Raw genomic sequence first — 27,148 nt, 5'->3', positions numbered from 1 at the left:
TTACTGTGTAAAAGTTTCAAATAATACAACAGGTCATCGGGGCAAGACATAATTTCTAACTTTTGCCACAACATGTTACGATTCACTACATCAAACGCTGCCTTGAAATCTATATAGAGGGCATATAGAGGTGGATTATTAGGGTACAATGCCATTTCTCTAAAGCTATTCATTATGAATATGTTATGAGAGGTTGAGTATCCTGCTCTAAAAGAACTCTGAAAACGATTGAGGATACCGGTCTTATCTACCCAAGATTGGAATTTCTTTAATAGAGAGGCAAACATTTTACCTGAACAGTGAAGCATTGACAGAAGGCGATAGTTTCCAGGTTCAGTTATGTTCCCTTTTTTTAACACCAGGATCAATATCACTGTCTGCAAAGTCGCTGGAATTCTGCCCTCCCTAAATATTTTATCCATCAAAATGTTTGATAGCTTGGCCCAGAATTGGGGATTCTTTTTCATAACTATATTAGATAGACCGTTGGGTCCCGGGGCTCTCGAAGATTTAAGTGTACCGATTTTAAGTATTAAATCGTCCACAGAAACCATAAAACGAGGAAATACTCGATTATTCCTAGGCGGAGGAGAATGGGTCTCATTCAATTCACCATTACAATTCTCAATTAATTTTACCCATTCTTGCACACCTATAGGGTTTATCTGTGGTATGATCTTACTCCCCCGGGGTGACCCCAAGAGAGACCATCTTTGTAATTCATGGAATTAATGTGCTCTGAAAAGGGTAGCGCAAGCATTAAAATCGCAGCGCACGAGTGCTAAAGCCGCGCACGCAGCCGTTTGTCGATTCATGGAATGCGCTGCGCGTGTTGTCCCCGGGATGTGTGCAAAATCCGCGGGAGGCGCACACATCACTGAAACATCCTGAACGCTGTGCGCAATGCGCACAGCGAAAGCGCACAACCTTAGCGCACACACCAAAAAGGGGGCGGAACATGCGGAATGGGGAACAACGCGTGAAAATAAGAGCGTAACTGGGGAAGTACTGCTGGGAAATACACAGAACGCCCACACGCGCGCAAACACGTATTCATGGAATCGAATAGGGGAAATATGCGCACGCCAAAAGACACGCACAGGCATAAATACGAAGGCAGGCTGTAGCGTCCCCGCACTGTATAAAGGTGAGCGCAAACAACAAACAAGTATATACAGCTACGATGAATGTCCCATTTCTTGCAGCACTGATCATGGGACACCACAGGAGGAGGATAGCCAGGCCTTGCATTTCTTTGCCCAGGACCAGCCATTTTGGTATGCCTGACGACCAGGTCTATGGCAGGTATAGGTTACCACCTCATAACATCCTAGACCTGGTCCAGGAGTGGGAGGATGACCTCAAATCACCCACCTTGTGCTCCCACCACTGAGCCCCTTGGAAAGGGTGCTCAATGTACTGCATTACTTAGCCACTGGGTAATTTCAGCGCACCACTGCCATATTGGGGGGGGGGGGGGAAGAGTCTCAGCCCACGCAGTTACGCTGCCTACACCAGGTGTTGGCAATCATGACTGCACGCCCCTCAGTCCACAGGCACATATACATGCCCTGAACACCCTCAGAAAGGCAGGCCATGGTCCTGGACTTTTATAGGGTGGAACACCCCCCCCCATCCCTCCCTCCCCCAAGTGCTCGGTGCCCTAGATTGCACCCATGTGGCCATACGTCCACTGAAGGCCACAGAATATCCACCGCAAACGCAAGCACTGGCATTCCATCAACATGCAGGTTGAATGCGATGCACAGAGGATCATCACCTCTGTCTATGCGAACTATCCTTGGTCCACCCATGACAGTATCATATACAGAATGTCCGCCCTGAGCCAGGACCTGGAAGCTGTGAAGCATGGTGACACATGGCTCATTGGTCAGTACAAATGCCTGTGCACATGCATGCATGTCACACACAGACAAACAAACCCAACAAATGACAACCATCCTCACCTCCCCTGGGGACAGTGCCTTCTCTCTGAGCACCTACATGATGACGCCAATATGTAACCCCACCCCAGGTAAGATAAAACGCAGCTCATATTGCAACCTGGGCAATAGTGGAGCGCACATTTGGAGTGCTGAAGTCACGCTTCCGCTCCCTTGACCGCTCTGGCGGGCAGCTACTCTCTGCACCCCCAGTAGTGTGCAGGATCATTCTGGCAGCATGTGTCCTGGACAATGTTGCAACACGGCGGGGCGTACCTGTGGGCATGGTGGTTCCCCCCACATCCCCAACCATACGCACAGGTGCTGCGCATGGGAGGGGGAAAGGCCAACTGAGGCGCCCCTCACCTTTTGTGGCCTCCCATCCATGGCACAGATCTACTAGTACCAATAGGAGGTGCACACAACAATTGTCCTCGGCAACTTGGGTGATGGGGGCAAGGTACGTGATGCAAACAGCACCCCTGTGCTCCTGCAAGGTTGCCTGTGGCCTCTTAGGAAAAAACACGGGTCACGCAAGGCTCAGGCATCCCCAAAAAGCATGAAAAAGATACGCGACCCCTGTAGGCCATGTGCGTGTACAAAAAACATGCAGTACGCTGTGGTAGCCAGGAACACAAAAAATGAGTACGTGATCAACAGGCATGCTAGTAAGATGGAAAAAAAGGGGTGCGCGACAAACAAGGACACCCGCAGTTGGAAAAATAGCATGCGCCACTCACCGTCTGCCTTGCGTATAGAAGAACGCGTAGGTAACAACCCCGCCAAAAGAAGAAGTATGCACTGTAGCCGCTGTGAAGTAATCGCGTGTGTACCCCAATGTTTGGAAAACAAACGCACCGTTCTCCATGAAAAACGCAGGTACAGAGTGATGGAAACCCATGTGGGACCTTTAACCCGTGCCGAGGGAAACGCCCGCGCACATGATACGTCACTTACGCACTTACGGCCTTTCCTCGGAATTCACGGAAACGTGCTATTTTTCACGTATCACTCCGTATCAAGCTAGCCACGCGACAACACACAAGACCACTCTCCTGCCCAGAAGGCCGAATAACAGCCCCCCAGAGCCCCCGAGCAGCCTCCCACGAGCGATCTGCGGCTGCCTGCGGCCACCGTGCCGTGCCATTTGGTGTCTGCACATCTGCCATCTGCAGGGGTCCAGAAGCTGTGACCACCCCTGCTGGAACAGAGGACTCCCGACTGGTGTTCCGTCACGCCACAGCCCAGCCCCAGGACCCAGTTGCCCACCCACACCTGCCTCGGGGTGTGCCATGTCCGATGCAACACCATCCGGCACCAGTGGCAACCCCCCCAGCAGAGAAGTAGAGGGCTACCAGCTTCAGTGAATAGGAAGTTGGTATCCTGATGGAGCAAGTTCTGGGGCATTATGATGCCCTCTTCACACCATTGCGCGCCGACAAGGAAGGACAGAAGAGGATCTGGAAGGATAGTGGGTGCCATCAACGCGGAGGGGATGGCGCCCTGCGACATCAAACCCGTCCAGAAGCGCTGGGAGGACTACAACTCCATGACCCTGAAGAAGGGTCCAGCTTACCACCCAGCAGATGAGGGTCCTGGAGTGCATTCGCCCAGTGCTTCACCACCAGATCCTCAGGATGCAGGCCCATCTGGAGTCCAGCGGTAAGTGCCCATGCATTCACGTTTAAAAAAGTGCATGTTGCAGTGTGGTGGTAGTTAGCTACTCTGCTGCATGTGTGACATGGGTCATACATGGAGGTGTGTGTGCAGGGACATGATGGTGCTGCATGCGAGTCCAGCCAGGTGTGACCCACATGGATGGTGTATGTGTTACAATGCATCATGCGGAACAGCATGCAAAATGCACACATGTATGCATGCCTGTGTCAGTACCTTGACATGTTTTGGGTGTGATAGATGTGTGCTGCCGTCATAAACATGCATGGTGTACATGTCCGTGTGTCTGAGTAGTGTGCGCGCCATGGATGCATGACATGTCCGTGACGATGTGTTGAACCACTGATACAGCCTAGTCATCCTTGTATCCACTGTGTCTGGGGGTATTCAGGGCCAGATGCATGACCCTGCGGTGATGTGTGTGCATGTGATCAGCATGTCCCATGATGCATGAGAGTTTCAGTCCACCATTGGATGTTTCTACGGTGCCTTGGACATGGATGCAAATGTTCATTGCATGTGCCATGCCCGTTTCTGCATGTTTGTTGCCTGCACTGACCCATGTGTTGTGGAGGGACATGTGACAGTGCCACTCATCTGCTATTGCTTCCTGTCTACCCTGACGCTTGTGTTCAATTTCTACTTTTACACAGCGGCGAGTGAAGAAGAGGGCGGAGACGGCGCTGTGGAGGAAAGCAGCAGGGATGCCTCCACCGGCCCGCAACGCAAAGCCCAGTCACCCTCCCAGGAAATTCCATCATCTGGGAGCGAGGGGACTGGTGCCACGTCCGCCACTACGCCTGCAGCGGAAGGGGCGGGTGAGCCAGGGGCTTGTGCCGGCAGAAGACAGTGCAGAGCCATCCAGGTTGGTGGTGTGGGCGGAGGAGAAGGAGGTCGCTACTGAGCCGCACATGGGGCCTGGTGGGGTGGTACCACTGGTGCAAATGGTGCAGTCCAGGGGCAGGACGCCGGAGGGGCCTGTGCAGGTCACTGTCCCCGACACTGACTGCGTCACCATGCACCAGCAGGGATGCCCCATCCCAGGCCCGTCCGCAGGTTGGGGGGGGAGGAGGAGTCCACGTCATCTGGCACTCCTCTACCTGCGGACGAGGGGACCCGTGACAGGATTGAGTCCGTCCTGATTGGGGTCGTGTTGCGCACATGTGACATTTGTGATGACGTGCGTGGTTCCTGGGGGGACCACGCACGTCATCACGAAGAGCTGTGTGGCAACGTGTCCCAGTTGGGAGGGATGATGGTCGAAGGGTTTCCTCGATGTGTCGGCCAGTCTTGCGGCCCTCTCCTCCTCTGTGCACACTATATGCCAGTCGTTCGTGCCGTCTTCCGGCCCAGATGCCACCAGGGCCCCCTGTGGACCTGCCCCAAACAACGCAGCCAGCCTGGTGGCGATCCCATCCCTACCACAGTTGGGAGTCGGAGGTCCAGCAGGGGTGGCCACCCCAGCAGATGGAGGATGTACCAGCATCATCGGGCAGGGCGCATGCAGAACGGCGCCGGGGGATTCCATCAGCCCGGAGGCCGTCGTGGTGGCAGAGGCAGTTGCGTCAGAGGCAGCAGCAGGCTCAGCGTGGGAGGCATGGCTCGGGCCCATCAGCACCCCGGGGTCAGGCATCGGCCGAGGGGCAGGAGGACCCTGGACTGGGAGCGTCTTCCATGTGGCAGCGGTTGGGCCAGCAGATGCGGAGAGGCGGCGGGCAGAGAGGGCACGGCTCAGGATGGTCAGGGCACCGGGCTTTGAGACGGGTGGAGGGCCTCGAGGAAACTCGCAGGGAGTTGAGGGATTCCATGGCTGCATCTCTGCGAGACCTCGAGGCCAGGGAACAGGCCCGCCTCCAGAACATCGTTGTGGAGTTCGATGATGCCCTGGCCCGGAAAATCAAAAGGTGAGCTGTAGGACTTGCCTGCCGCCTTCGTACATAGTTCTTTAGGGTTAGGTTTCCTTTGTTTGGAGTTCATGGACTTTGCTCCACTTTATATATATAGTTTTTTATTCATCATGGATCCTTTGGACTTCTATTGTATATAGTTCCGGACTTGTACATACGTTCATTCTTTGGACATCCCATGGATCAATGGTTTTTTTAAAACATTTTATGTACTTTATTTGAACATTGGCAATGGACCACTTCTCTTTCTTCCTGTTGTGGATTTTTGTTTGACATTGGATTTTTCTATTTTTATTTTTTTTGCTTTCATTATTTCCTAATTTGCAAGTCTAAATTTTAATTATGTTTTTTTCATTACGTTTTTGAATACATTTCATATATCTTCATTATTGTGTTGTGTACTCTCATTGGTTTTGTGCACGTCTCTGAGCATTGCCTGAGTCATGTGTTGCCATTGTGTGGCTCTGTTGTACATTTATGCATGGCCATGGTGGTTCTTTTAAGACTCTCATGGCATGGGTAATTTGGGAGTGGGTGCAGTGGATGGTTGCATGCTTGTGGGGGCGGGGGGGGGGGGTTTGGGTTGGCATTAGGGCCATGGGTCTGTTAGGACATGTTTGTTGGGCCATGTGTCAAGGCCTGATGGCAGGTGCTCGTCACTGGTGGTGGGGTGGGGGACATGAGTCAGGGCTCCCAAGTGCATGGTGCCATGTGGGCTGCCTGCAGGGCATGGCCAGGGGTGATGGGCTGCCTGCTGGGCATGGCCAGGAGTGATCCCTGTGGTGTGGGCTGCCTGTGGGGCATGGGGAGGGGGGGCCACACCCGGGAGGGCCCACACTGCCAAATCGCATGTAAAACTCCCTGCGCACCCCCAGAATACACATACCCCCGCTCACGCCAGGCCAATCACATGTGAAACTGCACATGCACCCCTGGAATAAGCGTACACCGCTCGCGCCAGGCCAATCGCATGTGAAACTGCATGTGCGCCCCTGGAATACGTGTACCCCGCTTGCGCCAGGCCAATCGTGTGTAAAAGTCCATGTGCACCCCCGGAATACGCGCAGGCAGCCCATCAACCCTGGTCATACCCCGCAGGCAGCCCATTCAACCTCCCCATGCTCCACAGGCAGCCCACACCACAGGGGGGACTTTATCCACGCAATTTACCTGACACGAGCGGGGTACACGTATTCGGAGGGGTGCACAGGGAGTTCTCTGGCGCGAGCGGGGTACGCATATTCCCAGGGGTGCGCAGGGAGATTTACACGGTTTGGCTGCCGCAAGCGGGGGAACCCGTATTCGGAGGGGTGCGCAGGGAGTTTTACACGCGTTTTGGCTGCCGTGAGCGTGGTACGCATAGTATTTTCACGCGATTACAGTGTAGCAGCCCTGTAAGCTGGTCCAGGGTTAGCGCGGCCCTATGGCCGTATTGGGGATGTCAATGGCTTTTCCTTGCGCAAGGGGCGCTCTTGGGGGCGAAACTGGCACTGCGGGATGTTTGCTGCGAAAGGGCTCAAAATGGCTTCGGTAATCCATGAATACGCGGTGCACCAGAACGCTGTTTAGCGCACACAGCTGGCGCACGCTCTCTCTCTGACCTGCTCACGTGCGCTGCTTCTGCACTGAAATCTATGAATTACCTTTCATATGTTTTGCGAGTTCCTTGAGCATAATACCTTGACGGTGTGTTGCCAACTTTCACTTTTTTTGCTCTCCTCTGTAATTTCAGCCAGTGGCGGTATTTATTTAATTTCCCGATTTCTGTGTATATGTCCATTATTGGACTGCCACTTGCTCTGATTTTGCAAATGTCTCTCTTTAGCTTACGTTTGGAGTCACGGATACCTTTGTCAAATACTATGGCAGTACGAGCATTACTAATTGTAAGACGTGACCTGGAAGTGACGCGTTTACCGGAAAAGGTAGAGATCCATTTTTCTATGTCATCTAATGGCATAGAAATAAACGGACTTGAATATTTCAGGTCCCAGACTTTAATTGCTTGGCCTGCTCTTAGGATGTTCTTATCAGACCATATTAATCTGGTGTAAGAATGATTAGTCAAAAGATTGCCTATATTACCCATGGTCGGGGCATGATCAATACCTCCAATCGTCAAAATTAACGCCTCATGGTCACTCCAGTCATTCGCCAGGACAATCATATTGTTTACAATCTTTGCCACCTCTCCGCTGGTAAATATATAATCAAGGGTACTCTGCGCTCATTCTGCCCTCCAGGTATAGTTACCCGGGCAGTCATGGCGTGTACGGCCATTGATTATTTCAAGATTCCAACCACCAAAGAAACTGGTGTCGATAACATGTAACATGCAACTGAATGGTTGCAAAAGCAATTTTGAGGTAGTACCACCACCCCCTTTAATGTGGCAATTCAGGTCACCTCCTATTATGATGAAGTTAATCAGACTCTCTCTTCCAGAGAGCGATTAAATCATGCAACAGTTCCTGGATATGGTTATAGACATTGACCAACAGGACTTTTTCCCATATCCCCTGCACCAATAGCGTAACTTCAACAACCATAACAATCTTCATTGAATGTACCAATTTGTCTAGAGGTTATTGATTTTTCGATCCCAATTTGAAGTCCCCCGAAGGGTATTCCAAACTTACCCTTTGAAGCCGTGTGATATAACATATATCCATCTATAATAGGAGAAAGTAACCATGTTTCCTAAATCATGAAAAATGAATGGTTAGTAATAAGAGTTAAAGAACCAGACTGTGTGAGGAGATGTTTAAAACCACGTGTGTTCCACACCAATAATGAGCTAACTCAGGGTTTATTCATCACTTTTGGTAAAGCGTCGGCTGGCCATTTAAGGGTGTTTTGTATGTCACTCATTTGCACATGTTTGCCTTCAGTCAAAGTAGGTTTGTTGTTTGTTATTTTTTAAATTATTGACTTTCAGAGAGAACAAAGGGTCGTCCGCCTCCGGATCAACATCCACGCCCATACCAATTTGCACTAGACTAGTCTTATGCGCGCGGATGAGCTGTGCGTAGGCTAAAACCTTACAATGTAACGCTGTTACATTGGGATTGTTCCCTTTTAAAAAGGTTCCACAAATGAGGTCTTCAGAAAGAATTACTCGGAGTTGGGGTATTTTGTGTAAACATGAGAGCACTGCATTCCTTGGCAAAATTTTACCTCTAGATTTCCGATTCAAGTTTTTTATTATGCAGATTTTATTGCCATCTTGAGCGGGTGCCCTGGGCGTGCCCGGAGATTCCACCTCCAGTACAGAATACTCCTGTTTCCTTATCTTGGGATTCCCGCAGGGGGTGGAAAATGTGTTTACACGGTCTTCAGTGCTAACAGAGATATCAGAGTGCTGATTACTACTGTTAGCCTCTGATATCTCATTGGTCTTTTTGGTCGGTGCCCAACATGTGAGTGTTCCTGGACCTTTCGCCCAACGCTTTTTGGTCCAGAGGGCTCTTTTCGGCGCATTTTTAGATAACGGGTTAGCAGTTCCCAAGGGCGGTGATGGTACTGAGGGCTGAGTTTTTTTTTTTGGCAGCCACTTTTTTTGCCTTTCCCTGCTGCTTCCTAGAAAAGAAGGCTCCAGAATTTCCATTAGGTTCCGTCGGCCCCTCTTTAGTTAAAATATTATCTGCATTTGTCAGTGCAACTTCCGTGGATTTATCTCCTGACATCACATTCTCAGTTGTCGATTCTGGCTCAGGGAGGTTCGATTGGAGTACTTGTTAGGCAGAATTATATGCAGTAACCTTTGGGAACACCACACACAATTAAGACTACAAGTGACAGTACAATTTCAGCTTTGCTACAAGCCTGTACTACACAGTTAAAGTGGTAGCAGAAGCAGAGCAGCCAGACTTCTTCAGAGTAAGTGAGCAGAATCAAATAGTTACACAAAGGACAGCAATTACTAAGATTCAGGCAAACAATGACAAGGTTTTCAAGTAAAAGAATATACATTTATTTCACTCTTCAGTTGTATAACATTACACTATTATAAGCAGTCTAAAAAAAGAAAATCACTCTTAATACACCACACCACTTCCCTTCCCTTAAATTCCAGACAAGTTAAGCTCACAAAATGAAGTGGGAGCAAAATAGCACTGCGGCAATTTAAAAGGGAGGGAAAGACAAAAGTTAACAGAAATGCATCCACACCAACAGGTAAGTACCCAGAGCATGCGAACAAGAGAGACTACAATGATAAAATAAGATAGAAAAGGCTTAGGGCCAAAGTCAATGGTTCAAAGTCTTTTGCTCAGGGAATAATCTTCTTCCAGTTCCTTGTTGGTTCTTTCGTTCCAGTGGCGACTCTGGTCTTCCAGTCCCAGAGACCTGCTTTTTATGCAGTTTTCCCCCATTCATACAGCCTGGCTGTCAATCACATAGAAGGGTGGCTGTCCTGGCAAGGACAGTTACCCAGCCAATGAAACAGCAGTGTGACTTGGGTTACCAAGGGAACCCATGGCAGGGGTCCTAAAACCCCTCCCTCACATCCTGCCTACCCAGACTCTCAGTCGCCTGCTGTGTAGAAGCCCCCGAAAAAGCAATGAACAAAGGGACCAAACCTGGTTTGGCACACAGAATAAAACACAAGAAAGACTAACAAAAAGAAATGGCGAATAAACCCGGCCGGAGACACAATAATTGGTCAAGCGTGTTTATGTTTGAGCCGAATATAATAGCCTAAAACATTACCACGTTTATATAAGATAATCGCGATAGAAAAGTTAGGGTAGATACCACTGCCACCAGCCAAGTCTTAATGTAAAGGGAGTGAAACACTGCCCCAAGAGGCACAGACAAAAAGGGATAAGAGTTAACCCTTTCCAATACTCCATGGAAGATGGGGTGTACTGGGTATGTGGTTTAAAGTGACTAAGGTAAAGTTAATGGCAACATTAACCTTTTCTGGGGGACTGTAGTCAGCCCCAGAAAATGGAGTCGGTGGGAAGTCTAAAAGACAACCCTGTGTCACTGCACTGAAGGTGCTTTGTAACACATAAGAAAATATGGTGCCCTGGAGTAGGTGAGGCTCCAGTGCCCAAGATCACACAAAAAGTAGAAACACACCTAGCAAAACATGTAAGAGTGGGGGGAAAAAAGGCTCTCACTCTTACCAGGTAAAAAAATAAATCCTAGAAATCAAGCAAAGCTGCTGAGGGACTCAATCATTTATGAGAATTCTCCCTAACAGTACCGTGTTCACATGAATTCTTCTGGATAGCTTTAAAAGAAATTTAAGGGAAAATTCCATTGTGGACATAGATGCTTGAAGGTCCACTATCGCAGCTGTGTTAGACGAAGAGGCTACAGATTAACAGCTTTCATTATGAGTAGTCTATTCTTCAATACGTATTTGAAGATTTGGTGATTCAGAGAGCCGACCCGTAGCCACTTCTGGTGTTGGGCTAGTTGCCGTGGTTAAGACCTGTGCCTCCACCGTAATGACTGACTTTTTGGGAATAAATCACGTGGCTCTCATTTTGGGCTACTCCTTTAGTGGGCGTGGGCACCTTCGAGCGTTGGATTGAGAGGCAGAGGTCTAATAAAGAATTATTGTCTATGTCCTCAAAATGTGTTATGTCCACAGGGTCAGTGCCATTATGTATCGAGGAAGTAGCCTCGTCAGGCACAGATTCTTTAGTGATGGGCAAAGTTTGTTGGAAAAGCGCCGGTATTGTTCCTTGTTCACTTGGCAACGCTGTGGACATATTCATAGCACTATCACTGCCGGGGACTGCAAAATCATCTTTAGGCTTACCCTTATTCTTTCTCAACTTAGTTAATTTTGGCATTCCTTGCTTTGGGGGGCATGTCGGGTGCAGACAATTAAACTGAACACAATATAGTAATTTGTACGAGGGATCAAAGGAGAATAGTTTTCCACAGTCTCCCAAGTACTTTGCAGGACTCTAATCATACTGCTTACCTTGTGGGTGCTGCGATTTATTTCTAGCAAATTTATTCCCGTTGTAAGTGGATAGAAGGGGTACAGTCCTGCCCTCGCCTGCCCGCGAGTGACCACAAAGGACCACTTCGCCCAGCGCCTGAATAGGGGTTATATGCCATTTATTGCCAGCTCGCTAGCTGCAGCTCCTCCTTATAGATAGAAATGGTAAGAAGACGCACAATAAACAGTGAGACCACGAAGGACCACTTCCACACCACTTTGCGGTCTATTATTTATATAATAATATACATTATATACTTTATATATAGTTTTTTCCCTTACTCTGCACTTTCCACTCCCCACCTCCCATGCACTCTCCTCTCTCCCATGCACTTGCGCATTCTCAATGTCACTGAGCCTAGTAAGATCGTAGTTTTTGTTCTCCCCTGTTCCCCTCCCTTGCTTGGCCGCGCTCTGAAACATTTTTGTACAGGCACAATATAAAAGAAAATATCAATGGACTAACACTCAGAGGATTTTTGTTTACTCTAGGTGTGCTAAATGATAAGCTGGTGGCAGCAGTGACTTTTTCCCACTTTTGGGGACTTTTCGTTTTAGCCTTACCGCGCTTTCCTACTAACTGTGGCTATTGGTCAAACATGGCCGTGCCGCGATATTTTTCGCTTGTCCTTTTGCCATCTTGTTCTTTTGCCTTCTTCCTGGCCCGAAAGGCCAGAAAAATCCTTTTAAGGACATCCAGTGCCCATGGAATCAGAAGCTTTTTGCTTGTTACTGGAGGGCTGTGTGTGTTTGCTGGCAGGACGTGGGCTGGGCCCGTCTGGTCCCAATTCACAAACTGGTTTCAGTGTGCAAGTGATATGCATGAAGGTTTCCGCCAGTGGTCCCGATTGGCCCACTGGTGGTGGTCGGTGTGGGCTAGCCCTGTCATTGGCTAGTGAGAGCAGCTGCTCTTACCTGTCTTTTAGGTTAAGAAGAGGACCCCTGAACCCATTCTGGAGAGATCCCGGAGAAACCTGAAGGAGCCAAGAATCCTAACCAGCTGCAAGACCCTGCAAAGAAAGCGGTGACCAGTTGGAAGAAGGCTTGGCTACCAACTTCTGCTGCTGTCCTGGAGGAGCCCTGTCTTACTCATGATCTTTAGCAGTCCTACGAAGGAGCTGCGAACCTTGGAGTGGAAGGACCATCCATTGCAGACATCTGCTCGGTACGCTGCAACAAAGAGCCTTCGGAAATATATATATGTATCTCTTTTATTCAGTGTTGTGTGATAACTACTTGCTAGTAGCCATTTTTCTATAGTTTTTTTTTGGCCAATAAGTTATAACTTTTTATACATCCTGTCCAAGTGTAATTTGTGATTCCCATTGTGTGACCTCATTGTGGACCCTTTACAAGTTCACCACCGCAGAAGATCTTAGCCTAGACCGCCAGTCACTGCTACCGGAAATGGTTTGGCTACAGCTCTGCAGAGATGTCCCTGTCACCATATAGGTTTGCCTTCTATACATCTGTCCACCAGGCCAGAGTATAGAAAATCAGTGGTAACAGAGGAAAATGGACTATGAGTAGGGTTTCCTGTTTTAGGGGTTTCTTCTGTTTTACCTGCGGGGGTGTGTTGCCAGTGTTTTCAAAAATAGAATCTGTGTTTGTGTTTTCCCATTTGCCCCTTTAAAAAAAAAAAAAAAAAAATCAGAACTTTTTTCAGTGTAATAACACGAATATTTTATTGTTTCATTGCTTGTATAAGGGTAATGCCTCTCAGAGCAACATTTTTGAACACTTTCCGGAGAATAAAGATGACTGTGCGTATCCAGTAATTTCTAACTCACTTTGGTGGAGATAAGGATTAGTTTGACTGTCAAAATAAATAAACGTCAAGCAGATAACTGTTTATCAAGTGCTGCTCACTAAAAAATAAATGAGAAGGAAGTCTCATTAATGTGCCCCCAAGGCTTGACTGGAGGGGGTGAGCAGACCAAAACTGTTTGTCGGTGTGGGACTATCAGGGGATCCTATAGCAGAATATTGAAAAGGCAATTCAGCAGGTTAGGTGATTGTTGTTGAGAAGTTTCATGTTTATACTTTCCGGTAAATCATATGGCTTTTTTCCTATTCTTGCTGCAACATGTGCTGTAAAATGTGTTATTTTGACTGAGGATGAGGATGGCTCTCTTGCTTCACTCTGTGTGGGAACGTTTGTCTCCATAGTGAAAACCAAAAGCTGGCACCAAGAATATACTCAAAGTAAGTGAACATATCTTAAAGTGAAATATACAACTGTAGTTCCCCTTGGAAGAAAATGGGCAAGCGAAAAGAGCATCAGACTCAGAGATGAAATGTTTCAATAAATGAAAAGTACTATACTATAGTAAGGTATTCACACAAATATATAAATTCTTATAGAACTATGGTAGGGAAAAATTGCACAATTGTGACATTATTCCCCCCATCTTGACTGGGAGACTATACATAGCAGAATGCAATTCAGCAAAAGGCCAAAACAAAAGGCTTTTTGTTTTTGAAAGGCTTATAACAAAATGTAATGTGTGAAAGGGTTACCTGTTTGTATTTGACAAATGCAGGTTTCATCTAAGATGTGTTGGAAGTATTACATTTTAGAGGAAATAAACACTTTTTGGTGTTAAATATGAACATCTGAAAATAACGTTAGTTCGTTTTAAAGTCTTCTGTGTTACATTTGCCTGGAGAATGGCGTAGATTTAGGCAACTAACTTGTGCTGTGTGCTTTCAGAATTAAATGACCATTTGCATTTCTTTACATGGAAAGGTTACGAGTGCCATATCCAAAACAATGGTCCCTTAAATGAACCAACATTTACAAATCGCTTCCAATTTTAAAACTCTCCTTGAAGAAAGAAAGTGCTACGTAGCAATTTAGGGGCCTGCAGCTTCCAATTGGCTGCTCGGTGCAGGTGCTCTAGAGAGGCATAGTAGTTTGGCATGTGATCGTGACACTGTGGCCTCATGCAAGCCTTGTACATGGAAGACTACCACAGCTTTCCTTTTAAAGCGGACAGACAGCTGACACTTGAGCACTCCTCCAGGCAGAAACACATACAGAGAGGATCTGGGGGCATAAACAGACACTGAAAAATCCATGTTCAACCATTTTTTTAAAATACAAATATTTGCCAGTAGTCAAGGGCTACTCTGAGTAATTTTAACCAATTTTAAGATGTGAATCATCAACCACAAAAATGGGTCTACAATTCCTCAAAATAGCTCTGACCAAATATGAATACAAATATTTATTTACAAATAAAACGATGTAACATTGAATGTGCAGTGCATTTGAATATGGTCAGGGGACAGGTGGGAAAGCAATGGGAGAAAGCAAACAAGCATACATGGAGGGTTTGGGGGGGTAGGGCCCTTTTCCTATTGACTGCCAAGCCCCCTCTCCAGCCACCCCTTCACCCCCAAACTTCCTCCCATCCCTGCTCACACTAAAGCACCACTGGAATAGAGGAAACAGTGTTCTTTAATTTAAACCTAGGAGGCTTTCTTCCTGGGATGTTTATCGGATTTCACTGATAACAGGCAAGCCTAACTAGTGAGTTATTTTAATTTCTTCCCGTCCCTTTCCTCCATCCTTGTGGGCGATTCCACCAAAATAAGAGCATAGAGTGGAACTGGGATAACCCGCCTCATATCTAGGACAAAGCAAAAAGGTTCTTCAGTACCTGAACAAACTCTGCATCGCGCCTGGAGCTAGTGTCCAGTGAGAAGTGGTTACAGAAGGCTGACAGGGTGGCCCAGGTAGACGCCTTGCTGATGACATCCCACGAAACATGTCTCTGAAACATGGCGGCCGTGGCCTTCGCTCAGACCACATGGGCATGAATCCCCTCCGGAACAGGTTTGCCCATGGACTTGTACACCTCCAAAAAGGCCTGAACCAGCGATGTAAGCCTGAGAGCTGGGGGAGGAGCCCACAAAAGTATCAATGCCTCAGACTTCCTGAAGGAATCGGTCAGAGAAAACTTGACCCTTTCGAGGTCCAAGGAATGTAGGTCGCTCTCTACTTCCGATTGCGGGTTCAGGAAGAACACCGGCAGGCAGATCTCTTGAATCAGATGAAATGGAGAGAACACCTTGGGCAAGAAGAAGTTTGCGCAAGTGCACAAGATCTTGTTGTGAAACCTTGTGACAGGCTCACACGAATACTGCGCCTGCAGCTAACTAACCCTGCGCACAGAGGTGAGAGCCACCAGAACTGTTTTTAGTGTCACCAAGCAGATGTCAACAGAGGCCATCAGCTCAAAAGGCTTGTGCTGCAAAGCTGCAAAAACCACACTGAGGTCCCAGACAGGGACCTCAATGCACCAGAGGAAAATGTCTAGACAACCCCTTAAGGTGGCCTTAACCCGCCAAAAAAACATGCTCAGGGGAATTCTTGTGAGCCCCAACGGCTGGCAAGTATCCACCTGGACTTCAGAGAGCCAGGTGTGCTGCAATAATCAGTAAGTCGTCCAGAGGACGAGCCCAATGGCAGAACCTAGTCCATTTTCTGTTACACTGGGACCGTGTCAAGGGCCTCCTGGCCTGCTGAAACATGTCCCAGTTGTCAACTGAAATTTGAGTATACTGAAGCCTCAGCTGGTCGGGAACCAGGCCGCCAGGGCCAACTTTGCCAGGCCTGGATGTTCCACTGCCCCGCCCTGCTGTGTCAGGAAGCCCTGCTGGAGATCAGTAGGTGGACGGGACCCTGGCAGCACAACTGCAGTAGATCCGAAAACCAGGGTCTCGAAGGCCAGTGGGGGTCAATAAGGATGAGGCTGCAACCCACCGAAGCCTGGACCTGTTGGTGAGTCTGTTGGAGCAGAGGAGTGGGTAGAAACGCATAACACCTGGAGCTGTGCCAACAGATCTGGAAGGCATCTCCTAGAGACCCCTGATCGCGTCCTGCCCATGAAGCAAACTGGCGGAACTTGTAATTCAACAGGGACGCAAACAAATCCAGATCTGCGAACCTCCAAAGGTGGAACAGGGGCAACAAGCAGTCTGTGTGCAGCTCCCACTCATAGGTGTTTAACTCCAAGCAGCTCAGCTGGTCCACGTCTGCATTGCTGTTCCCCAGGAGGTGGACTTCTGAAATCTAAAAACTCCCTCCATCAGGGCCCATGCCCAGATCGATACTGGCTCTATGCAGAGGCAGGGGAATCGGTGCCACCCTGCTTGTTTGGGTAAAACATTGTAGTAGAAATGTCCGTCCTGACCAGAACAGACCTGTCACTGATGAGAGGCAAAAACGCCTTGAGGGCCAGGCCCGCTGCCCCGAGATTGATATGCAGGAGGGCTTCTGTCCTGGACCATGCATCAGATAGCCCTCCACAGGAACCCCCCAGCCTGAAAGGGAGGACTCCGTTGTCACCACCAGGGTAGGTTCTGGTCGGGTGAAGGGACTCCCACTGAAACATTCCCATCCATCAACCACCAGCTAAGTTCAGGCAGTATGAGCGGTGGTATTGAGTTCCTGTCTGACAGACCCAGTCTCCTGACCCCAATAGCGCACCAGGTGGAGCTGGAGGCGCTTCATCTTGAGGTGAGCGTGCTGTACAGTGAGCATGCAGGAGGCCATCAGGCCCAGAAAGTGCTGGAACCACCATGTCGAGGTTGTCGAGTTCCCCAGAAAGGGTCCCACCACCTTGCGGAGGGACAGGAGTATCTCAGGCGTAGGGTATGACTTCTGAACAGTAGTGTTCCAATGCAACCCTAGAAAGACCAGATCCTGAGATGGGTATAACTGACTTACTCTGGTTGAGGGAGAACCCCCAGCTGAAGGATATCTGGACATTTCTGGCAGGAGTGATACACCCCCTCAGGTGACCATGCCCTCACAAGCCAGTCATCCTAATAAGGGTGCAGAGGATGGCCGCCCAAGAGGAGAAGGCCCAACTGCGTCCATCAACTTCGTGAAGACGCGAGTGGCCGAGTTTGGGCCAAGTTCAGGCCGAAGAGCAGCACCCTGTACTGAAAGTGGTACGACATAATCGTGAACTGCAGGAACATCCGAGGCAGTTGGTAGATGGTATATGCAGGTATGCATCCTTGAGACCAATGGAACACATCCAGTGCCCTGCACGCATAAACTCGGCTATGGGCTTGGGAGTAATCATCTATAAGCATTCCAGCGGTAAAGACAAATTTAGAAATTATAGGTCCAGGAAAACCATCAGGTCAGCTTGGATGCTCTTGGGTACCACAAAAATCCTGGAATAGTACCTGAGCCCCTGTCTGAAAGAGGAACCAGTTTGATCACCTGCATCTCCAAGAGCGAAAGGACCTCCCGTAAAAGAGCCGGGGGCCCGATCTGACGAAGAGGAGAGGATGGTAGAGGGAAAGGAAGAGGAAGACTGAAGCCTGTGGAGACTACGGATAGGATCCATGGGTTTTTGAAGACTCTTCCAGGTGCCCTGGAAAAGAGCCAAATAGCCCCCCACAGGCAAGTTGTGTTACCCGACCTTGACATCACTGCTTCTTGGTGTCAGAGGTGGGGGTGCGGAAAAACCTGCACAAAGTCCTCTGCTGCTTCCTCCTGCTGTCGCAGAGTTATGGGCCAGGACACTGTGTACTGCGGTCCCGAAACCAATGTGTGGGTTTTGAACTCGGTCCTGCCCTGTGACTGAGCGAAGGATTTCTGTCCATGTTTGAGAGGTTTTCTTCTTTGTCAACTCTTCATCGGTTGACAAACGAAAAAGGTCCACGTACTCGAAGGTCAGGTCCAGGATCCGCTCCTGCACGTCAGATAAAAACCTAGTGGCGTGCAACCACACCGTCCTTCTAATCTCGGCACCAAGGCATCTGCTGGCTTTGTCGATGTAGGAGACTGAAGACTCCATACTCCATGAGGTCCTGTCCTGCGCAATGGGCCAGGCATATGCCAGACCGGCCTTGAAGGAAGCTTGCTTGTCCGAAGAGAGGTAGTGCCAAAATTCCCTCTGCTCCCGTCACAGCTTCAAGTTAGCTGCATCCAAGACGGTGTCTATGTTGTGTTTTGCCGCAGATACAGCCCTGAGATGGATTAACAGCACTTACCCCAAAGACTTGAGGACCTTGTCCTCCTCAGAAGGACAACTGGAGGTGGCTCCATTGGAGGAAGACTAAGACAATGGTTTCAAATATAATGAGGCTGCAGCCACCACTGAAAAATGATAGCAGTGAAGCCTGGAGGATTGGCTCCCCGTCCAGCAGCCTGAACCGGTTTGTCCAGCTTCATGTTCATCTGGGAGTTGGCCCTGGGCTTCTCACAGACCTTTCGCGCCACCTACAGGAGATCCTTCTGGAGGGGGAAGCCAGACAAAACTGTGGTGTGCTTACCCCAAACCTCTGCTAGCATTGCCAACTCCTGGGGCGGGGGATGGGGTCCTCAGGCAGAGGGACCCCCTCCCCAAGAACTCTGCCAGGCCCTGAAGGCAGTCATGAAAGGCCTTAACGGATAGCAAGGTTTCATCGTCCCTGGCGTCAGTCTCCCCCCATCCCTCCTTTTTCCACACAGGCCCTGCAACACAGGTGCTGATGGGTTTCCACTTTAAGTCCAGTGCTGAAGACCGATCCAACTGCTGTTGAGGGGTAGGCATTGGTGGAACAGGAAGTGGTGGAGGGGTCTGAAAAACTGGTAGTTCCAGAACCAGGGGAGGCACTGGCACTGGAACCGGCAGCACAGGAGGAATGGGAGCCGTACAAAGGGGGGCCCGGGCGGCACCACCTGTGGGATGACGTTTCTCTATATCCTTCAGGAGCCCATTCATCTCAGGAGAACATATGAGGAAGAAGAATCGCTCGAAGAAGTGGTCCTCACAAGCCGCCTCGTCCCTAGGGCTACAGTCATCGGAGGCGCTGGGCCTCCGATCCTGGTAAAAGCACTGAGGCGCGTAGCCATAAGGCTGTGATGGGTACACGTACCCCTGAGGAGACCAGATAACTGCACCGTACAATCCTCTACAGATTACAGAGTAAAGGAGACTGAGATCTTCCTGCAGAGCCCATTCTATAGGCGAGAGCACAGGCAGGCCCGGAGTTGGAACCAAGATGGCTGCCGGCCTGGCAGGCTCTGCCACGTACCTCTCTGCCATTTTGAAGCCTTGCGCCACATTATGGGCGGGAGAACACGAGTACCCTGAGCCACAAGAGGCCTCAGACATGGGAGGATACACCTTGGGTCTTGCACACGCAGCGTAAGCTTTGACCTCATAGATCACTCTGGAAAGTGCGGAGCCCTCGGCCGGATGGCCGGTAGTCATAACGTCTTGACTAATGACCTCTGAGCGAGCTCCGGTAGGCTGGATGCCCTTGGCACCTGTGCCGGTAGCCAAGCTGGATCTTCCTGAGGACAGACTCCTCGAGGTGGCACTCAACGATAGCTTACCCCTTGGGGTCGAAGAGGACGACCAATTTGTTCTCCTCTCCGAGTACGGCCCGGTAGATACCCCCCACCCCTGAGCACCTCATCTTGGTAGCCGGTAGCCTGGATGGCCTTGCACCTGCCAGAACCTGAATCTGAGGAATCCTGATCCGTGGAACCCTGAGGAAGTAGTTGCTGCGCCGGGACTCAGGAGTTGCAGCAGCTGTCTTCTTCTCCGCTTCTCTTCGGTTCTTGCAGTTCCACTCTTTCTAGCCCAAGAGACCTGCCTTTTATGCCAAAATTTGACAATCACACAGCCTGGCTGTCAATCACTCAGCAGGGGGGTTGTCCGGCCCGGAGAACCACCTCAGCCAATCGACACAAGTGCGACTTGGGTCTCCAAGGAGACCCTGTGCAGGGGGTGACTAAACCCCTCCCACACATACAGCCCACCTAGACACCCAGACGCCAAAGGAGGGCTTCTGGACAGAAGCCCGCCAAAGGTTGGCGAACAAAGAAGGCAAACCTTGTTTGGCGCTTGAAGTAAAACACAAGAAGGACTTTAACAAAAAGAAATGGCGATAAAACGCAACCAGAGCCAAAATAAAAAGTATTTGGGCAAGCGGGTTTAGGTTCAAGGCTAATACAATAGCCTAAAACAGCACCACGTTTATATACTATAATCGCGGTAGACACGTTAGGGTAGGTACCACTGCCACAAGCCAAGTCTTAAGGGTAAGGGAACGAAACAAAGCTCCAAGAGGCGCAGACAAAAAGGGGTAGGAATTAACCGTTTCCAATACTCCATGTAAGATGGGGTGTACTGGGTCTGCATTTTAAAGTGACTATATAAAGTTAATGGCAATTTTACATGTTTCTGGGGGACAGTAGTCAGTGCCAGAAAAATGTAGTCCGTGGGGAGTCTCAAAGGCAACCCTGTGTCATTGCACTGAAGGTACTATGTAACACAAAAAATGGGGCTCATGGAGTGGTGTAGCTCCAGAGCCCAAGATCACACAAACAGTAGAAATACATATGGCAAAACATATGTAAGAGTGGGAAAAAAGGCTCACACTCTTACCAGGTGGAAAAAATAAACCCCAGAAATCCAGCAAAGCTGTTGAGGGACTCACTAGGTGAGGGAAATTAGCCATAAATGAGAATTCTCCCCAACAGTGATGTCCGGTGTGGGTTCCCCAGCCCTCCAGGAACGCATCCGTGGGGACGGTCTCCTGGTACAGCGGGCTCTGAAATCCTGTGCCCCCGGCGATGTTGGAGGGTACGCCACACCACCTTATCACTCGACGGAACTCCTCGTTGAGAGCAATCTTGTCTGCGAAGCTTCCGGACACCTGGATCCAGCGAGCGTACAGGAACTCCTGAAAGGGTCGCATCCGCAACCTGCAGAGCCGGATCAGGTAGATGCACGACATGCCGAGACTCAAGCAGCGACTTGATGGTCCGCACTGCGGTGCTCTTCAGTGCCAACAGCCGTTGCACCTTGCCCAGCAGGGCCGCTACCCTCTCTTCCGAGGGAGCCACCAGGCAGGAGACTGTTGAGCCTGGCCCCCAGGAACTGCCTGTTCTGCAATGGTATCAAGCAGGACTTTGGATAGTTGACCGGGAAACCAAAATCCATCAGCAGCCAGATGGTCATCTGTGCTTTCGACCGATACTTCCCTTAGCCCGGATGAGCCAGTCGTCGAGGTACGGGTACATGTGTATCCCCTGTAGACGCAGATGGGCCGCCACTGGTACCAGGCCCTACGTAAACACCCTGGGCGCCAACTTCAGTCCGAAGTGGAGGGCCTTCAACTGATAGTGCCTACTTTGTACTACGAAGTGCAGGAACATCCAATGCTTCTCGTGAATGGGGATGTGGAAGTATGCATTCTCCAGATCCAGCGATTACAAGAAGTCTTCTTCCAATTGGCCGACCATGTGCTGCAATTTGACCATCCTGAATTTTTGGGATCTGATGTACTTGAGACGCCGCAGGTCTAGAATGGGCCTCCAGCCCCCAGTCTTCTTTCTGACTAAGAAGTATCTGAGTAGACTCCGGAGCCCCAGTCTTGTCTTGGAACTAGCTTTACCACCCCCTTTTTTAGCATGGCCCATACCTCCTGCAGGAGCTGAGGGATGTGCTTCTCCTGCTGGGCCACCAGAGAGATCACAGACATTTTTGCTGAGACTCCAGGGTATGTCTGTGGACGAGAGCGTTCAGCACCTATCTGTGAAGATATTTTCCCCCTCGCTGACGAATCCCGTCAGCCAGCCTCCCACCGAAGTGTATGGGTGGGGGCCCGCCATCCTGGCCGGTTCAGTCCTGCTTTGGCATCTGTGTTCTGACTTGGGGTGACAATGGTGCTGACCACCTCCACCGAAAGCCTTGAAACGGCCTCTGAAGGCTTCCTGGGTTGTGGACCAGTGAGGGCTGACTGTACGACGAGAAGCCTCCACCAAAATCTTTTGCTGATCTGCCCGACTTTCCACTGGAGGCGCAAAAGTGAGAACAGTGCTGTTGGAGAACCTCTGATCCGTCACCCCAAGGCACGAGCCATCTCCGTATCCATCTTTATGACCTGCAAGGACTCGACAGTCTTCCCAAAGAGGTTATCCCCATTGAAGGGCATGTCCAGTACCCTCGTCTAGACGTACTGACGGATGTTGGTGGCCTTCAGCCAGCCACGCCGACAAAGGCAGACACTGTTCCCCCATCTGTCGGAAACCTGTGTCGGCGATGTGCAGGGCCACCATGATGGCATGGTCCGAAGCCACTTCCCAATCCTGGAGGAGTGCGACTGCCCCCACCAGCTTGTCATCGGGCAGGAACTCCAGAATCGGGGCCAGTTTGTACCACAGTTCCCTGTCGTACCTGGCCAGGATCGCCAGAGCCATGGCCACCTTGACGGTCAACGCCGGAGTAGATGACCTTTCTCGCCATGGCGTCCAACTTCTTTTCCTTGCGGTCTGGAGGGACTAAGTATGATGAACGAGTGGTTAGACAATCTCTTCCTCTCAACCGCTCCATCACCTTTTCTCTAGTCTATCCCGTTTGGCCGGGGCCGTATCCGTATTCTACAACAGGGCCAGGCCTTCCACCCACACGTTGTCCAGTAGGGGCACCACCAGGATGGTCTTCCTTTTGGGCTTGCTCCTCTATTAGCAGAAGACTTCCTGTTTGGTCTCCTCGGTTGTCAACTGGAAGAGCTCAGAAGCTCGGTGACCATGGCATGAAACTATCCCACCTCATCCGTGGGGATGCCCTCGGCTGCAGCGATCCACGCAATGCAATGTCGTCATCCGTCATTGCCGTGGCCATGTCCGTTCCCGTTTCCGGGGCCCTCATGGGGGAGGGCACCTGATGAGGTTGTTGTAGGTTGATGCGGCAGCGTTGGATGGCGCTTCTTTGTTTTCGCAGGAGGCTGTTCTGGGAGCCACCGGGCCCTGCAGCATCCTTTTATGGATTTCAGACACCAGCGTGTGTAAGATCGAAAGGCTGTCCAGAGACACATCTCTCGGCAGAGTTGGAGTGGTAGGCCCACTAGGACGCCCTCTGCGTTTCTGCCATCATCCTCCACGTCCTCGTGGATCGTGTGTACTGACTCCTTGTCTTTCTTGTCCGAGGAAGAAACATTTATGTCTTGGGGTACAACCTGTGGCTGGCCTCGGACCCAATCGCCCCGCCCCCTCTTTGCACCTTGAGGGTCTCCGCCGGGCTCAGCAACGGCATCCACTTTTCCGGTGTCTTCGCCAACACTCCCCTGTCGAGTCCCCGGGCACAGTTTGGGCTACCTTCACAGTGTCGGCCCCTTTGGCCTTTGAGAAAGCGGCTGCTACCATCTCAATAATTGTCAATTTTTCCTGCGTTGCCTGAGATTTCTTGGGCAGGTCGGCAGCCTTTTCTTCCATCCTAGGCTTCTCTGGCTTCTCCGGCTTCTCCCGCAGCTTAGACGGGTTGGTCGATTTCCTTTTTGAGGAGGAACTTGATCGATGGCTGGAGGTGGAGGTAGAGGTAGATGGTGAAGTTGAACGCGCCCTGCCCATCGCTGGACACGCTTGGTTGGCGACCCCGACGGAAACAGACCTGCGCCGCTTGGCCTTGTCTTGAGCCCCCAAGGATGGAGTGCCCTCAAAGGAATTAGAAGCCCGCTCCTCAGACCGGACAGTCCTGGGTAAGGCATGACCTTGCACTGGGCACAGGGCAGAGGCCTTGGTGCTCAACCACATGGCCAACTGTGCCAATCTTTCATCGTTCTCTTTTAGAACCTGAGGAAAATCTTGCAATCCCCTTTTATGTGATCAAGATGAAGACAGTAGAGGCATTGAAGGTGTTTATCCTCCACAAACACGTTCTCCAGTCCGCAGCTGAAGCAGAGCTTGAAAAGGGGAACTTCCCCCTCCCTCTTCTTGTCTTCCATGGTCGGAGGTGAAGAGTAGGCCTGATGTCCTCCTGGAAATTTCAATGAAACTAGACAATCCTTGCCCTTGAGAGGCACTGAAATTCACTGACAAAAGGATCCTCACTTGTTGGCCGAGGAAGAGAAGAGCACACGGGCACTGACAAAAATAGGACTTTTTCACAAAAAAAGCACAAACACTGTAGAAAAGCTCACAGAGCAAAACTCGAGGACTCCCAAGACTTGAACGTGCAGTAAAGATCTGAATATGGCTGCCAGAGGAGGGGCTTAGGGAGAGGGCAGGCATTGGCTGGGGGCAGTATGACCCAGAGTGCAGTGATTGGTTTAGAGGAGTAATACAGTTTGTAAGTGAAAGTGAAACTATTTTTCTTATACCGAGGATTACGGCCTGACAGAAAATTCATGAGCATGTGAATCCATGCCAGACCCCATGCTGGAGAATATTTATTTCACACCAAAAAATACATCAAAAGAATTCCTATAGAATATCTTCTTTCCAACAACAATACCAGACTCTAGTAGTCAGCACAAAATACCAGTTACAAAGTTTGTAAAATAAACTTACCTTCTCCTGCTCTACCAACTGCTGCAGGTCTGCCTTGTACTGAGGAGTCTTCATGTAAGCCATGAATTGCATGTACTGGATTTTAAAGGAGTCTGCAAAGGAGCAAGAAGAAAATGTTGGAAAGAAAAGTATGTAGGAATAACCGGAAACAAGTGTGCGAGAAAAGTAGAACCAGTAACTATGTTTTTTTTTTAACACATTTTAAGAATGGAGGCACAAGAACCGCTTGAGCAATGCACTTTTGTTAGGGGAGGTTTCCTCAAGTCCACTTGAGGTAAGACTTCATAAAACTATCCCAATGGCATACAGGTCCCACCTCTTAGTAGAAGCTTTTACTACTCAAGGAAACTTGGTGAGTGGCAGAACAGTCAGGCTTATCATAAGAGGAAGATGTGAGCTGTAGGTAAGTACACCGAACTCCGTACGGTAGTCCCAAAAAACACACCACTAAAGTTATATTAAAATGTACATTTATTATATTTACACAAGGAATGTTTTTTAATACTTCGATCAGTTAACCAACATACATAGGAAAACTTCTGATTACTTTAAGGCCACTGCTTAGATGGTAGTTGCTTGCGGTACAATTGTTACAGAGTGACACTAATGACAGTTATACAGTATGATTGGTACAACCGCACACTCGTGCACAGAAAGATGGAGTAACTGTATTTAGTTAGCAAAGCCACGAAAGTCTTTTAGGAAGAAAAAAACTTGGTTATTCATGAAGTAGCAGAGGTTAAGGTTCTAGAGGCATTTTCTCAGCAAACGCTTTGACAGTCCGATCCCCAACTCTATGCAAAAGTCAGTTTGGAAAGAACTAAAAGGCTTACGGAGCACCAGAATCGCAAAAGGTCATGTGTATACTTTCAGTCTCTAATAAACGTAAAGTGTGTCAGCGGAAAAAAACAAGTTATGGAGGAGCCCGTCTATGGAACTAGGAGGGGGGCACCCAAATTCAGAACCACAGATCAAACCATACCAAGAGCAAAGAAATTTAGAAACCATAAATATTTTATTTGTATTCATTATATGTTTAAAATATACATATTGAATCATGTTTCGAGCTCATTATCTGAATATTACCGTTTAATTAGAAAATTGAAAAACACAGTTACTTTTCTAAAAACACGACTGATAATTCAGTCAACGCTAACTTGATGTAGCCAAGCAGTCTGAACGTCATGTCGGTTGAAGGGGATCATCCAGCTGGCGGTCAGAGGCTACGCCACATTTAACAATATAAGAACCGCCGTAGCTTCCTAGACAAAATAATGTTGGTTACTTCTGAAGTTAAGACCAACAGAAAAAAGAAGGGGTGCGGCACCCCTTCTTTTTTCTGTTGGTCTTAACTTCAGAAAATGTGGCCGTAGCCTCTGACCGCCAGCTGGATGATCCCCTTCAACCGACATGACGTTCAGACTGCTTGGCTACATCAAGTTAGCGTTGACTGAATTATCAGTCGTGTTTTTAGAAAAGTACTGTGTTTTTCAATTTTTCTAATTAAACGGTATTATTCAGATAATGAGCTCGAAACATGATTCAATAGTATATTTTAAACATATAATGAAATACAAATAAAATATTTATGGTTTCTAAATTTCTTTGCTCTTGGTATGGTTTGATCTGTGGTTCTGAATTTGGGTGCCCCCCTCCTAGTTCATAGACGGGCTCCTCCATAACTTGTTTTTTTCCGCTGACACACTTTACGTTTATTATTGTTGTTACTTTCCTCTTTGTCAGCGAAGTAGAGGTTCTCCCATCTCCTGTTTCGCTTTACTTTCAGTCTCTAGCATAAGATACTAGCATAGATAACACAGCATTGGATACCCGTCAAAAGACTCGCAAGGGACACAAGCCAGCCGCTTAGGTCAGAGGCAAGAGTGGACACCCTGGTCACTTCTTCGTGCACTTCAACACTCTGGAGCGATTTCCTGGTTGAAGGTAAGCAATACCTTTTCACGCCACAGTACCTTAGGTTAGAAGACATTTTGTGGCTGGATTCTCCTCTGTGCAGCAGCGATGGACCCGGTCTCCGGATGCCTTGGTCTGGTGACCGAAAGGACTGACGAGAGAGAAAGAGAGAGAGAAAGAGAGAGAGAGAGAGAAAAGAGAGAAAGAGAGAAAGAGAGAGAGAGAGAAAGAGAGAAAGAGAGAAAGAAGAGAAAGAGAGAAAGAGAGAAGAGAGAGAGAGAAAAGAGAGAAAAGAGGAAAGAGAGAGAGAGAGAAAGAGAGAAAGAGAGAAAGAGAGGAAAGAGGGAGAAAGAGGAGAAAGGAGAGAAAGAGGGAGAAAGAGAGAAGAGGGGAGAAGAGAGAAGAGAGGAAGAGAGAAAGAGAGAAAAGA

General features: G+C 49.1%; 1 protein-coding gene across 3 annotated transcripts in view; it reads right to left on the bottom strand.

Annotated features, from left to right (window-relative positions):
• Positions 1 to 27,148, bottom strand: part of DOT1L (DOT1 like histone lysine methyltransferase) — a 1,510,259-nt gene that overhangs the window by 795,659 nt on the left and 687,452 nt on the right. For all 3 annotated transcript variants that reach the window (XM_069649513.1, XM_069649515.1, XM_069649514.1), the window contains one exon: positions 24,805 to 24,896. In XM_069649513.1, coding sequence (XP_069505614.1) covers positions 24,805 to 24,896 — 92 coding nt within the window. The remainder of the gene's footprint in view (positions 1 to 24,804; positions 24,897 to 27,148) is intronic.

Source organism: Ambystoma mexicanum, chromosome 1p (assembly GCF_040938575.1).
Source record: "Ambystoma mexicanum isolate Mex_15411 chromosome 1p, UKY_AmexF1_1, whole genome shotgun sequence".
NCBI lineage: Eukaryota > Metazoa > Chordata > Amphibia > Caudata > Ambystomatidae > Ambystoma > Ambystoma mexicanum.
Note: the sequence above shows the minus strand (reverse complement) of the source record. Positions and strands in the feature narration are given on the sequence as shown.